Source organism: Zootoca vivipara, chromosome 2, assembly GCF_965207765.1.
Source record: "Zootoca vivipara chromosome 2, rZooViv2.hap1.1, whole genome shotgun sequence".
In the NCBI taxonomy this organism is placed as follows: Eukaryota; Metazoa; Chordata; class Lepidosauria; order Squamata; family Lacertidae; genus Zootoca; species Zootoca vivipara.
In genome coordinates, this window is record NC_142584.1 from 16,717,806 (window position 1) to 16,732,205 (window position 14,400).

Here is a 14,400-nt window from a genome sequence, read left to right on the forward strand (position 1 = left end):
GCTGGTCCACCATCCCTCAGACCTTGTGAGGGGGGTCGGACTGTATTTTTTTTGTGGGGGGAGGAAACAGCCGTCGAGACCACATAACACCGGTCTTGAAAGACCTACATTGCCTCCCAGTACGTTTCCGAGCACAATTCAAAGTGTTGGTGCTGACCTTTAAAGCCCTAAATGGCCTCGGTCCAGTATACCTGAAGGAGCGTCTCTACCCCCATCGTTCTGCCCGGACACTGAGGTCCAGGATCGAGGGCCTTCTGGTGGTTCCCTCGCTGCGAGAAGCCAAGTTACAGGCAACCAGGCAGAGGGCCTTCTCGGTAGTGGCACCCACCCTGCGGAACGCCCTCCCACCAGATGTCAAAGAGAAAAACAGCTACCAGATTTTTAGAAGACACCTGAAGACAGCCCTGTTTAGGGAGGCTTTTAATCTTTAATTGATTATTTTATTCTTCTGTTGGAAGCCACCCAGAGTGGCTGGGGAAACCCAGCCGGATGGGCGGGGTATAAATATATTTATTATTATTATTATTATTATTATTATTATTATTATTATTATTATTATTATTATTCCCCACAAATAACCCAGAGATGCATTTTAAATAAAAACACACATTCTACTCATGTAAAAACACACTGATTCCCAGACCGTCTGCGGGCCGGATTTAGAAGGCGATTGGGCCAGATCTGGCCCCCGGGCCTTAGTTTGCCTACCCATGGGCTATAATATAGTCCCCAAAATGCACTGAGATTTCGATATTTTGTAAGAATTGCACAAAAAGTCTTCTGTGCACGAATGAAAGCCTCCTTTGGATGGGGGCAGCACCTAGCACTCCATCAGCACTGCATGAATGCTAACCAGTGAAACAGCTGAAAATTCAGTGGGATGTGGGGCTGTGCGATAGATTGCGACCTTTGAGGTTGCCTGTCCTTTAATAGCACCAAGCCATACAAGATCCTCGAGCAACTGCACAATAAATAAGACAAATAAATAAATCCAGAATCTAGAGCCCTGGGATTGTGCTTTTGGTCTTGCAGGAGCCCAATGAAAGCCAAACGAAGTTTGCTGAGCCCTGGCTGGGAGAGGGGAAACTGACAGCGAGAAACAAATGAAATCCTTGTATTTTTGGTTGTGCTATGTCTGCTTTGCTGGCTGCTACCGAAGGCCCACTCCTGTCCAATATCAGCACTCCGCTAATACACTAAGAGTGGCTTATGAAACTGCCCTTTGTCTTCTTTCATGGGATGGTCTCAGTCCGTTTTTGTTTTTGTTTGCTTGTTTGTTTGCGAGGGGAGAGCGAGCGGCTTGCCAAGCCCATTAATCCATGACACACATTTTGACGCCTTACCTGTGGCTAAAAATACACCCATGCCTACAGATTTTGCTCGAGACTGTCAATGCCTATATTTAGGTCTTTCCCAGCATGTCCATAATGAAACTGTGTTTTCAGGGGTCCGGACCGAGCAGACTCTGCCATTAATTTGGAGTTAGTTAAATTAACAGCATTTAGCACTGACCTGTCAATCTTTGAGCTCCAGGAAATTGCACCTTGAGGCTACTAATATTGCCGATTTTTTTCTCTCCACTGGACTGTGCGTGTATGTGAGGGTGCATTCCTCCCCCCACTTTTTTAAAAAGCCAGAATTGGTGCACATTTATTGCTTTGCTATGTCCACAGCACTTACATTATCATTTATCCTGGGCTCTTTTAACCTTCCCAGGAGATTTTTTTCATCCCCTGCCCCCTGCCCCCCCACCCCCACTCCTCGTGTAGTATACCTGCTCAATGAAAAGAGTTGTGTAGCTTTATATTTATTTGTTTGTTTTTCTGTCATGGTTCGTGACTTGGGGGGGGGGAGTGTGACAGGGTTTTGGAGTACGTGATTGACGGCTGAAGCAACATTCATTAGGCATGGCAGATCTGCAGGAAAACACAGCCCTGAGTGTTCTAAACAGCAGTCAGGGGGGAAAAAGAGAAAAAAAAGACTAAACTAATTTTTCATTGACTTCATTGGTAAACAAATGTAGTCTGATGGCATGCGGGGGCAATCATAAATTATATTCATTTCCTGTCATTAATGCAAACATGCCTATGAACACAGAGAATGCGAATCTATAACCACTTCATTTCCATTAAAATAATAATAATAATACTGCACTGCACTTATCGCCATTTTTTAAATTTGGCGTCTCGATCCATCTAGGGGCCACCTGAAGGCTAAACGCTGCTTCTTCGTACCCATAACTTCAGCACATCAGGGAATTGTGCAAAATGACTGGGTGCTGCTTGTGTGATTGGGAACTTTCAGTTACCATCCAGCAGTTTGGCACCAGGGAGCTGCATTTAGTTCCCTTTCTCTCTTCTCCCTGCCCAGCATCTGATCAGTGATACAGAGGGCCAGAATTACATAAAGGGTACATCATAGGGATGCAGGTGGCGCTGTGGTCTAAACCACTGAGCCTCTTGGGATTGCTGATCAGAAGGTTGGCAATTCAAATCCCTGCGACGGGGTGAGCTCCCATTGCTCTGTCCCAGCTCCTGCCAACCTAGCAGTTCGAAAGCAAGCCAGCGCAAGTAGATAAATAGGTACCACTGTGGCAGGAAGGTAAACGGCATTTCCGTGCGCTCTGGGTTCCATCACGGTGTTCTGTTGCGCCAGAAGCGGTTTAGTCATGCTAGCCACATGACCCAGAAAGCTGTTTGTGGACAAATGCTCGGCCTGAAAGCGAAATGAGCATCACACCCCATAGTTGCCTTTGACAGGACGTAACCGCCCACGAGTCCTTTACCTTTTACCTTACATGATACACTCAATGTGTAGTTAACAAGTACATCTAAGGTTGGGATGGGTTTTCTATTATCCTATTTAAAACAAATCTTTAATGTTGATGTAATTTTTCGCTGGATTTGTTTGTGGGTTCGTTATAGTACCAATGGTTGTTATAAGGCAACTTGGAAGTTGTCGTGGAAGACAAGATATAATTGTTCTAGATTAATAAATAGCCTTTATAATCATAGAATTGGAAGGGACCCAAGGGTCATCTAGTCCAACCCCCTGCGATGCAGGAATCTCAGCTAAAGTGTCCATGACAGATGGCCATCCAACCTCTGCTTAAAAACCTCCAAGGAAGGAGAGTCCACCACCTCTTGTGGGAGTCAGCTCTACTGCCAAACAGCTCTTACTGTCAAGACGTTTCCCCCCCAAACGTTTAGTCGGAATCTCCTTTCTTGTAACTTGAAGCCATTGATTCGAGTCCTACCCTCCAGTGTAGGAAAAAACAAGCTTGTTCCCTCTTCCATGTGACAGTCCTTAAGATATTTGAAGATGGCTCTCATATCTCCTCTCAGTCTCCTCTTTTCCAGGCTAAACATACCCAACTCCTTCAAGAGCTCTTTGTAAGGGTTAGTACTTCCTATGTTCTTCCTGTGTTCTGTTCTTCAGACTCTCGCAGTGTGATAGAGCATGCTGGTGGGGCTCCCCTTTGGGGTCACAGCAAAAGGATTCTGGCCAGACTTGTCCCGCACACTCATCTTTCTCCCCTGCACCTCACCCTAACCCCTGGTCAGCGGATGAAATTTGCGATTTTGCCATGCAAAAGTCCTTGTGCTAACTTCCACCTTTCCCTTCTCCTGCTAGTTGTCAGTATGGAAAGCAGGTCGATCCATCTGAGCAACTTAGTTCAAGAGGCTCAGCAACGAGTCAGCGATCTGTCTGCAGAAGTAATGAATGAAGGGCTCAGCACAGACAGCTCCGAGAAGGAGAAGCAGCTGAAATCCTGGGAGTGGAGATATCGACTCTACAAGCGCATGAAATCGGGCTATGAACATTCCAGTAAGAAAAACCAATGATTCATCTTCACTGGCATTACTGCAGAGCAGTAGAGCTCCGTCTTAAAACCAGGGGAGCTGGTGCAGATAGAACAAGTTACCTTCTAAAACTTAAAGTAATGTGGGTGGTGAGATTCAAGAAGACCTTATCTAGTTCATGAAGATGACAGGGAGCCATACAAGCCGTGGTTCATTTTTTGTTTGCTTCTTCTGAACCCTCCAAACTACCTTGCATCATCTAGTGTAGGGATCCCCAAAAATTCTGGAGTTCTGGAGTTCAGCAGCCTTCTTGGAAATCAAAGAAGCTACTGTGAGCAACACAAAATACCCATTTCACAGAAGAAATGTTGGTTATGCTCAGAATATGCTGTACACTAAAACGAAAATAAATAAAGGATACAAAAATGCACAGGCCACCCCATCACCACCGCCAAGCCAAAAATCCTCATTTTAAAAACTGGGAGGATGAGGGTGCCTTGGTGGGGGCCTAAGGGGGCCATATTGGAGACCACAGGATCATCAAGTATTTCTATGAAAAGTTTCATTCTGGTGGTGGTCTTGTAGTAAGGTCAAAGCTTACTGGGGAATGATATACTGAATATACACTGATAGAATGAAATGAAAAGGATGTTTAAAATAGCCTTTGTAAAGAAAACCAGAAGCTTTTCTTTTGGGAATTATAGGGACATAACTACCTAAACTGTATAGAAACTTTTTCATGTATGCAACTACAGCGGCAAGAATGTTACTTGCCCCCCAATGGAAAGAAGCAAAAGTCCCAGCAAAGGAAGAATGGCTACAAAAACTTATGGAGTATGCAGAAATGGCGAAACTTACCAGAAGAATAAGGAATCAAGATAACAAATATTTTATAAAAGAATGGAAATGGCTTACTGAATATTTACAGATAAATTATAAACAGATAAAAACATTGGCAAGATTGTTGTAACAACCTGCAGTTTTATAAGAGTATATAATTAAAGAAGATGACTCAATAAGCAATTTTTATATACATCATTTTTATTAAATTTTCCACGTTAACAATCCAATCCAACCACATTAAATATTCCAAATTATACATATACATATCAAATAATCCAAATATTCTGCCAAATTATAGATTTTTGGAGGACTTTCCATGCTTCAAAGTTCGGAGGGCTCTGATCATCATCATGGCTCTACTACATTTCACAATAATTTCCGGTGGTTCCTTGGTTTCTTTCTGTTGTTATTAATCAATAAGCAAATTAAGTTAATTTGGAAATGCAGAATATATTAAAAATAAATTTAAGGAACCACAGAAAGAGGGGGGTGGAAGTCAAGTTTTGAAATGTCAAAATGAATGTAAAATTAGTGAAATGTATAAAACTAGTGAAATGTATAATTTTGAAAAGCATATATATATATACACACACACACACACACACACACACACACATTCTGAAACAAACTTGTTTCAATTTGAGAAAGCTTACACTGCAAACCTATACATAGCTAGACGCCAAAATAAGTTCAATTGTGCTTTTGGGAACTTACTCTCTGGCAAAAGTGTAACAGATGGCCATGCTACTGCTGCAAATAATCATTTTCACAGGGTAGAAAACAAAGCAATGGTTTGAGCTGCCATATAAATGTGCTTGCTTATTCAGCAAAAAATTGAAATGCAGTTAAAAACAAAGCAAAAATTTAACGCGTTGTTTGGTTCCTTATCTGTCCTAGTACTGATCTCGGCAATTATCTGTGTGTTTCTTATTTACATATATCGAGGAAATGTTTGATTTCTGGGGTGCTAGCATTATCCAAAAGAGATGAAGGCAACCAATCAAACAAACAAATAGTGCCCACCAGATCTCATTAGCATAGACTTCCTAGTAGCGTTCAAAGCAACACCATATGAAAGCTCACCATTTTTTGGTATGGTTTGGGGACGTTTCTTTGATGAACACTGTTTGAAAACTATTTGTTCCGCCTGTAACATGATGTTTTCTCTTTGCTCCCAGGAGCCCCCGAGGCACCGACCAACGTCTGCCTCATGGTGACAAGCAGCACATCACTCACTGTCACTTTCCAAGAACCTCATAGCATGAACTCAGCAGTGGTGACCAGATATAAAGGTACTGACTTTGGCTTGGTTTCATGACCTTGCGTTGATGAGACCTGCCTGATTAAGATGGACTGTTTACAGCAACCATCTCACAAATCAGGCCAGGTTAACAATATGGTACGGGGGGGTCAAACGTTGAGTAAGATCATCGAGAGAGTTGCCTGAGGACAAAGTAAGGTTTATTAGGAGGGCTCGGCAGGTTGGAAATGGGATACCCAGGTCCTTTCCTGTCTTTCCATTCCATCTGACTGAGCGCTCCTACCTGAAGGACTTCCATTTTTATTTTTGAAATTTATTTATTTGGTTTTTCAGATTAAAATTTTACAGTCATATATCGAACATAGATCATAAAAAACAAGATTCCAAGGAATCTCCTGGACTTCCATCCTCCCCTTTGTGGGTACTACCCACGGTATTATTAATCATTTCCTCCTGCATCTTTTATGATGATCCAAATCTTCTACATCTCCATTATATCCAAAATCCACTATTAAACTACAAGTGATATTCCAATCCTACTAATGATTTTAACTGTTTACAATGCTCTTTAAGGTAAGTTTTAAAAATTCCACATTCTTTACAGTGGTACCTCGGTTTATGAACACAATTGGTTCCAGAAGTCTGTTCATAAACTGAAACGTTCATAAACTGATGCGAACTTTCCCATTGAAAGTAATGGAAAGTGAATTAATCCGTTCCAGATGGGTCTGCGGTGTTCGTAAAACAGAGGTTCCACTGTATTAAGATTTTCTGATTTATGATTCTTCCAGTCATTTTAGCCATTTCGGCATAGTCCATCAACTTAATCTGCCATTCTTCTCTGGTTGGGACATGACTTCCAAATTTAAGAGGCCAGGAAGTTAATAGGTTTCCTCTTGTTAGTAGCATTGCAAATATGCAAATAATAATAATAATAATAATAATAATAATAATAATAATAATTTTATTATTTTACCCCACCCATTTGACTGGGTTTCCCAGCCACTCTGGTGTGAGACATCACTGAGGGATGTCTGACATCAGAGGCCAGCTTTTGTGCATAGTGTGATTGCATGAAAACCAGCCCTTTCTTGAAGTATGGACTGTTTTTATTATGATTGTTTTACTACAGTGGTACCTCTACTTACGAATAACTCTACTTACAAACGTTTCTACTTACGAATGGAGCTCCATCCGCCATCTTGGATGCAGTTTAGATAGGATTTTTTCTACTTACGAATTTTTAGATAGGGTTGCTTCGACTTATGAATGTTTTCTCCCAATGCATTCCTATGGGATTCGACTTACAACTTTTTTCGACTTACAAATGTGCGTTCGGAACGCATTAAATTCGTAAGTAGAGGTACCACTGTATTGGGCTGCCTTTCCCATTGAAAGTAATGGAAAGTGGATTAATCTGTTCCAGACGAGTCAGTGGAGTACTTAAACTGAAAGTACTCAAACCGAAGCGTACTTAAACTGAGGTATGACTGTACACTCAGAGAAACACACACACACACACACACACACACACACACACACACGAAATGTGCCTACAAATTCCTATATTCATGAAAACGACAGACAGAAATACATTGTATTAGAGGAATTTGCTTTGCAAAAATTAGGCACTATTATATACAACAATGCAAATATTTGGAGGAATTTGCAATACAGTGCAATTTTCATGAAGCTTTTCTTCTTCTTCTTCATAACGCAGTCTGATGTGTAAATGTGGAGGACTAAACTGATGGCTTCCAAAAATATGAGAAACGTAGAGAAACTTAGATTGATAGGTTTGTGCAAGTGGCATTGGACCAGCAAAGTACACCCCTTTCCACAAACCTTGTCTTTTTGCATGGTTTGTGTTATTATTAAAGTATATATCATCCGTATGTTTAATAGGTACTGTGCCTTAGGGGTAAGTAATGAGGACTTTCTGACCCATTTTCCCTTGGGACAGCACACTCCAGTGTTTTGTGACAGAGGAGGTGTGGGATGGATGGCAATACTTAAAATCCTTCCCTTGCCAGTCGTTTTCCCCAAAAACTTTCTTTCCCCAGCTGTTTTTTACCCCACTGTTGCTCTAGACCTGCATAGCTCTAGAATACTGCAGGAGTTAAAGCAGATGGCAGTGGCAAAATGTGTGATTTTGGTAAGGTTTTTGCTACATTGATGTGTTTGGTCAAAGGCATCATCATATTTGTGGTTTGGGGAGTAAAACAGGATGGCAGGAGAAGGGTTAAGCGCCCACCCCCACAGCCCTGTTTAGGGAAGTTTTTAATATTTGATGTTTTATTCTGTTTTTAATCTGTTGGGAGCCACCCAGAGTGGCTGGGGAAACCCAGCCGGATGGGCGGGGTATAAATTATTATTATTATTATTATTATTATTATTATTATTATTCCTACTACTTTTGCTACTTTTCTAGTTCAAAGTGCTCTGCCAGAGGCACTAGTTTGCAAAGGGCACTTTGTTACAAAGTGTCAAATAATGTTCATCCCTTATTTTCAAACTGTTTCTTAAGCTGTATCTCTTGTTTGGATTTCTCTATTTATGCATAATTTATAGGCATCAGATTTTTGCACTGAAAAGTCTTGTGTTTAGGCACAGCCCTGGTGATTAAACTCAGCCTCCCCATACCTCATGTGAACGTGGTACCCAAGACTGAAAACAATGTCATAATAATTCAAAGTGTTGGTGCTGACCTTTAAAGCCCTAAACGGCCTCGGTCCAGTATACCTGAAGGAGCGTCTCCACCTGCACCATTCAGCCCGGATACTGAGGTCCAGCGCCGAGGGCCTTCTGGTGGTTCCCTCGCTACAAGAAGCCAAGTTACAGGGAACTAGGCAGAGGGCCTTCTTGGTAGTGGCACCCACCCTGTGGAATGCCCTCCCACCAGAGGTCAAAGAAAACAACAATTACCAGACCTTTAGAAGGCGTCTCAAGGCAGCCCTGCTTAGGGAAGCTTTTAATGTTTGATGGATTTCTGTATTTTAATATTTTGTTGGAAGCCGCCCAGAGTGGCTGGGGGAACCCAGCCAGATGGGCGGGGTATAAATAATAAATTATTATTATTATTATTATTATTATTATTATTATTATTATTATTATTATTATTATATGGCCTTGGTTCTGAGATGCACGGGTAATATTCATTAAGCTTTTTTATATACCCCCATGGAACCCCAACCTATGGAATTGGTCACTATACTGTAGAATTTTGGAAAGCATCGAATGAACCGCAAATTGTTTTTGAATGCCACTCTGCTCTACTTAGTCATGGAAGTGGTTTTTCAGAATCCCCAGCTTTCAGTATGAAGGCGTCGGCAAGAGGGAGAGGAGAAAAGTTGGTTTAAAAAAGAGCTGAGTGGGGCCTTGGGTCAGTGACAAAAGAAGCAGGCCTCCTCCGCGTGTTCACACTACACTGGAGGAGGGAATGAAATTTCACCTGATCCTGCCCTGAGCTTTGAACATTGGAAAAGAGGGCCCAAGTTGCATGCCCATCACACAAGCATACTGCTGAGTTTGGAGGGATCAGTCTATAAATGTTCCCTTGCTCTTCATTATCAGTTGTCAGTAAAAAGCGTACTTCAACAAGTATGTGGTGAAATGGACTTTATTCTTTTCAACAGCAAAATGAGAAGCTGCTCTTTCCTTGACCGTCTGGTTGCTTTGTGATTTGTGGCTGTTCTGTGGAGCCAGCATTTGGATCCATCATGTCCTATTGTGATGTCAAACCTCAAAATTGTGTGCCATTTACAAAGGGGAGAGCAGTGCATTTCATTTTGCTGTCTCAGGCAGGAGTGGTTGAACCTGTGGACCTCCAAGTGCTGTTCAGCTCCAATTTCATCAGCCATGTCCAGCTACAGAAGAGATGGATAACAATCTCTGGAGGGCCACGGTTTCCCCACCTGTGCTCTAAACTTAGCTGCCAAGTATCCCGTTTTTGGCGGGAAACCCCCGGATGTTAATCCGTTTCCTGCTGTTCTCCCGAATGGAGAAAAATCCTGGAAATCCTCCGGATTTCCTACCTGCCAGGGAGCCTCCATTTTGGGTGCTGCTCAGCCCATGTGTGGGCACCGGAAATAGGGCAGAGCGGCACCAGAAGTCACTTCTACGCATGCGTAGAAGCGACTTCCGCTCTGCCCTATTTCCGCCCTATTTCTTCTACGCAACTTCCGGTGCCACGCCACTGCTGATCCCGCATTTTTCAGCGGGAGATCCATAGATGGATCTGCCTGACATAACTTCAAAAAGGAGATAGTACTCTTGAGGTTGCTTCCCTAAACTTACAACACTATATTTTAACCCCTAGCCTGATCTTCTAGGTTGCTCAGAAGCAGGGATTTTTCTTCAGCTGGAACTCACCGGAACTCAGTTCTGGCACCTCTCAGGTGGGCGCCATTGCCATTATAAGAGAACAAGGGAGCTGTTTGTGGTGATTTCTCTTTTTTTCTAGAAAATAGCACAGCTCAGAAGCATGTGTGAGGAGCCCTAGTTCAAACAGAGAGGGGACCATTTAATGCTTCCATTTCCCATAGTCCATATTCTGAGCTGCCGCCAAAACTTAACCCTAAAGCAAAACAAGCCAACCTATTTCAACAGATTTCCCAAAGCAAATTTCAGAGTGAATATAAAGGTTCCTCCTCAGGCAAAGCACCTGAAGCATTCAGAAAGAAACAGAGTTTTGAGCGATTCTTTCATCATCTGTCATTTTTGGTGGTATTATCCAACTGCATATGCATTGCATTTCATACAATAGATAGGACCACATGGTTCTGCATACCTCAGCTCTGAGGTGCTACGGAGCAGCTGCCGCTCAGGTAGAAAATATTGGATGAGGCTGGCTCTGTTTCAGGGTAAAACTGCTTCTTGATGTCATTATAAAACAGTAAGTCACATTAAAAGGGACACAGGTGGCGGTGTGAGTTAAACCACAGAGCCTAGGGCCTGCCGATCAGAAGGTCGGCGGTTTGAATCCCCGCGACGGGGTGAGCTCCCGTTGCTCGGTCCCAGCTCCTGCCAACCTAGCAGTTCAAAAGCACGTCAGAGTGCAAGTAGATAAATAGGTATCGCTCCAGCGGGAAGGTAAAAGGCCTTTCCGTGCGCTGCTCTGGTTTGCCAGAAGCGGCTTAGTCATGCTGACCACATGACCTGGAAGCTGTATGCCGGCTCCCTCGGCCAATAACGCGAGATGAGCGCCGCAACCCCAGAGTCAGTCACGACTGGACCTAATGGTCAGGGGTCCCTTTACCTTTACCTTTAAGTCACATTAAAAGGGCCCAAGTCAGTGTTTATGTTTGTTTTAGCCTCCCTGAGCTCTTATCCCTCAGTCTCTGAGGCTTCTGATTTCCATCTTTCACCTCAAAGCCAGTGCTTTTGTCAGGGAAAGTAAGATTTCACAGCTTAAGAGGCCCCATGCTGAGGAGAGAATTTCTTTGATCCCTAAGCACCATCTAGAAGTGTTTTAACAAGAATTTAAAGATTTAGTTAGGGAAGAAAAGAAAATAGTTCTAAGCATAAGTCCTAAATGTAGTTTGTCCAGAATGTGTGTGTGTGTGTGTGTGTGTGTGTATAATCACTCCATCCATCTCTTTGTGCAATATTATAACTCTGGAGAAAGTATAATGAAATGTGATATTGTTTCAAAAGTCGCTTATATCTGGGCTACTACTTTTGACGCTTAGAGCTAGACTTCCACTTGCTGTGACAATTTGCTTGAGGGTGGGAGGTGGCAGAAGGTCCTTTTTATGGACCACATTTACTGGAAGATAATACGCAAAAGGGTTGCCAAGCTGGCCTCTGTGGGCCCATTTACTGAGACAGTATGTGCATGGCCAGATGGCAATACGCGTCAGAAGAACGGCTCACCTGAATTCATGTCAATAATGAAATTTCTCAGGAGAAATTCAACAGCCTCCTAGAATTAACATTAGGCTATAAAAGCAGGCTCGTCTTGATTGAATCCCAGATTTAGAGATGGGTTCAGAAAGTTGCGCTTGCCGTACTTTTTTGGCCACAGAAATTTCACTCAAAGTGGATGCGGGTGTTTCTCCTCAGGAAACACACCTGAGAAATCACAAAGGAGGATGAAAAGTTTGGTCAGACGGACAGAATGTTTCAAGGCTGAGACTGCACCTTAAAGTGAAATGGATAGTGAGTTCCTTTCAGGCTAAACATCTGAGGAATTTCAAGGATGGGCAAAATCAGTTTGAAAAGACTAATGCGATTTCTACTGGGGGGTTTGCACACACCTGAAAGAGACGTAATTGGCCCACTGTTGTTTACAGTTTAAAAGTCTGTGAGGTGATGATGGTATTACAGCGAGACCAATAAATAAATAAATAAATGCCCCTATCATCCCATTTCCAAAGTCAATAGGGAACCTGTCCCAATATGCTTCATAATGAAGAACATTTGCATAGGTGAAAATTTACTTTTCACTCCCCAAAGTCTTGGGAGCCATTTGTCCATTCTTGCATGCAAGGAAGGGTTCTGTTCCTCCTTCTGTCCCCTTATTTGGGCAATGTTACCTCTAAAAGAGAAGTCCCAGCAAAGGAAGAATGGATACAAAAATTTATGGAATATGCAGAAATGGCAAAACTTACCGGGAGAATAAGAAATCAAGATAACATTTTTTTAAAAAAATAAAAGAATGGATATGGTTTATTGAATATTTGCAGATAAATTGTAAACAGGCAAGAACATTGGCAGGATTATTGTAATAACCTGCAGCATGAAGTCGCAGTATATATTCAAAGAAGATGAATAAATGAGCAAATTAAGTTAATTTGGATATGCAGAAGATATTAAAAATAAATTTAAGGAACCGCAGAAAGAGGGGGAAGGAAGTCAAGCTTTGAAATGTCAAAATGATTGTGAAATATATAAACTTGAGATGTGTGTGTGTGTGTGTGTGTGTGTGTGTGTTATCTCTAAAAGAAAGAGATGTTCTAAAGGCAGGATAAATAAAGTAGTGGAATTTATCCGCAGTATCTGCAGTAGCGACACATAAATGATAATAATACACCCAGCCTGTTGGAAGTACTTCACACTGTTTTGAAATTCTTGAACCTTATTGGTAAGCACATCCTGGTTCTTGCGCATTACTGAAAATGTGTTGCATCTCCATGGGGAATCAGGATCCACCTTTTTCTCCCTTCCAGCTGATGGTTAAGGAAAGCTATTACCAGGAGAAAAGCAAATATTATCTAAGAGTATTGTACAATATTTCACCCCTGCTGCTGCCTTTAAAAAAAGATAACACTACATGACCTGTTTTGCCCAAACATCTACACCTGCATTTTAAATGTTTTTAGGGCAATCAGTTCAGGCAGTTTCTGAAGTTTGATAACACTGCCCAGTGCATTAAAAAGCTACTTACTGTGTTTAAGCCCTAAATCTCTGCAAATTTGACAAGGTCCAGGGAACTGAAAATCTAATACCAAGTAGGTGAAAGATGGCCATTGAGCCCTTTCATTATACACCAGTTTAAAAGAGTGAACGTTCAAAATCCTTTATAGGTGGTAAGTGATCACCCTTTACACTCGTTTTCCCCATCTTTTAAACCAGGATTAGAAGCCAAATTATGCTGGGGTCAATGTAAGCATAAGAGCACTTTGTTTCATGTGAAATTCCACAGAAACCTTGTGATTGGAGATGGGCGAATATGTCATTTTCAGTTCCTCTCAGTTTTCCAGTTTTCCAATCAAGTCCAGTTCTTCACTATTCCTCATCAGTTGGCGGATATATTTCGTTCAACGTTCTCATGAAAATTCACCAGCATTTCACTGACCGCAGCAAGATTAGCGATAGCTCACCAATGGACGAAGCAGAGTGAAATATCCCTGAATATATGGAAGAAGAATACTGTATATGGGATACAGCGATGTCTGAACATTTCATCAGACACATTAAAGGCATAATAGAGACACCTTTCAAACAGACTTCCTTTTCCTTTAAAACAATTGCTGGATGCTGGAGAATTTCACTCTTTGGTTATTCTCTGGCTGTGACTGACATGCTATTTAAGCCACTGCAGTATCACTTTTGATAGTTTAGGTTCCTTGATATAGGCTCTTTGTCTTTCTTGATGACCTCTATCTCATGATGGGCTTGGAGAGGGCTTCCATATGTCCAAAATTTCCATCAAAAATGGGTGGAATTTTCGAAAAGCGTCCAATATGCCCAGGAACATATTGTGGCAGCCCATATAGGAAGTGTTGTTTTTTTGACGATTTCCCTAAGAAATAGGTAAAAAACTCCTTTGACCGGGGGGGGGGGGAGATGTTGTAAAAAAGATCTCAACAACTTTTGTGTCCCCATTTTCACTTTTTGAAATAAGGCAACTTGAGCCTCTTGGGCTTGCCGATCAGAAGGTCGGCGGTTCGAATCCCTGTGATGGGGTAAACTCCCGTTGCTCTGTCCCAGCTCCTGCCAACCTAGCAGTTCGAAAGCACGTCAAAGTGCAAGTAGATAAATAGGTATCAC

The 14,400-nt window shown here is 42.1% G+C and overlaps 1 protein-coding gene across 1 annotated transcript in view; it reads left to right on the forward strand.

Moving 5' to 3' along the window:
- ANKFN1 (ankyrin repeat and fibronectin type III domain containing 1) overlaps positions 1-14,400 on the forward strand; it is a 105,065-nt gene that overhangs the window by 12,936 nt on the left and 77,729 nt on the right. Inside the window, exons 3-4 of the mRNA XM_060272003.2 lie at positions 3,634-3,828; positions 5,825-5,938. Coding sequence (XP_060127986.2) covers positions 3,634-3,828; positions 5,825-5,938 — 309 coding nt within the window. The remainder of the gene's footprint in view (positions 1-3,633; positions 3,829-5,824; positions 5,939-14,400) is intronic.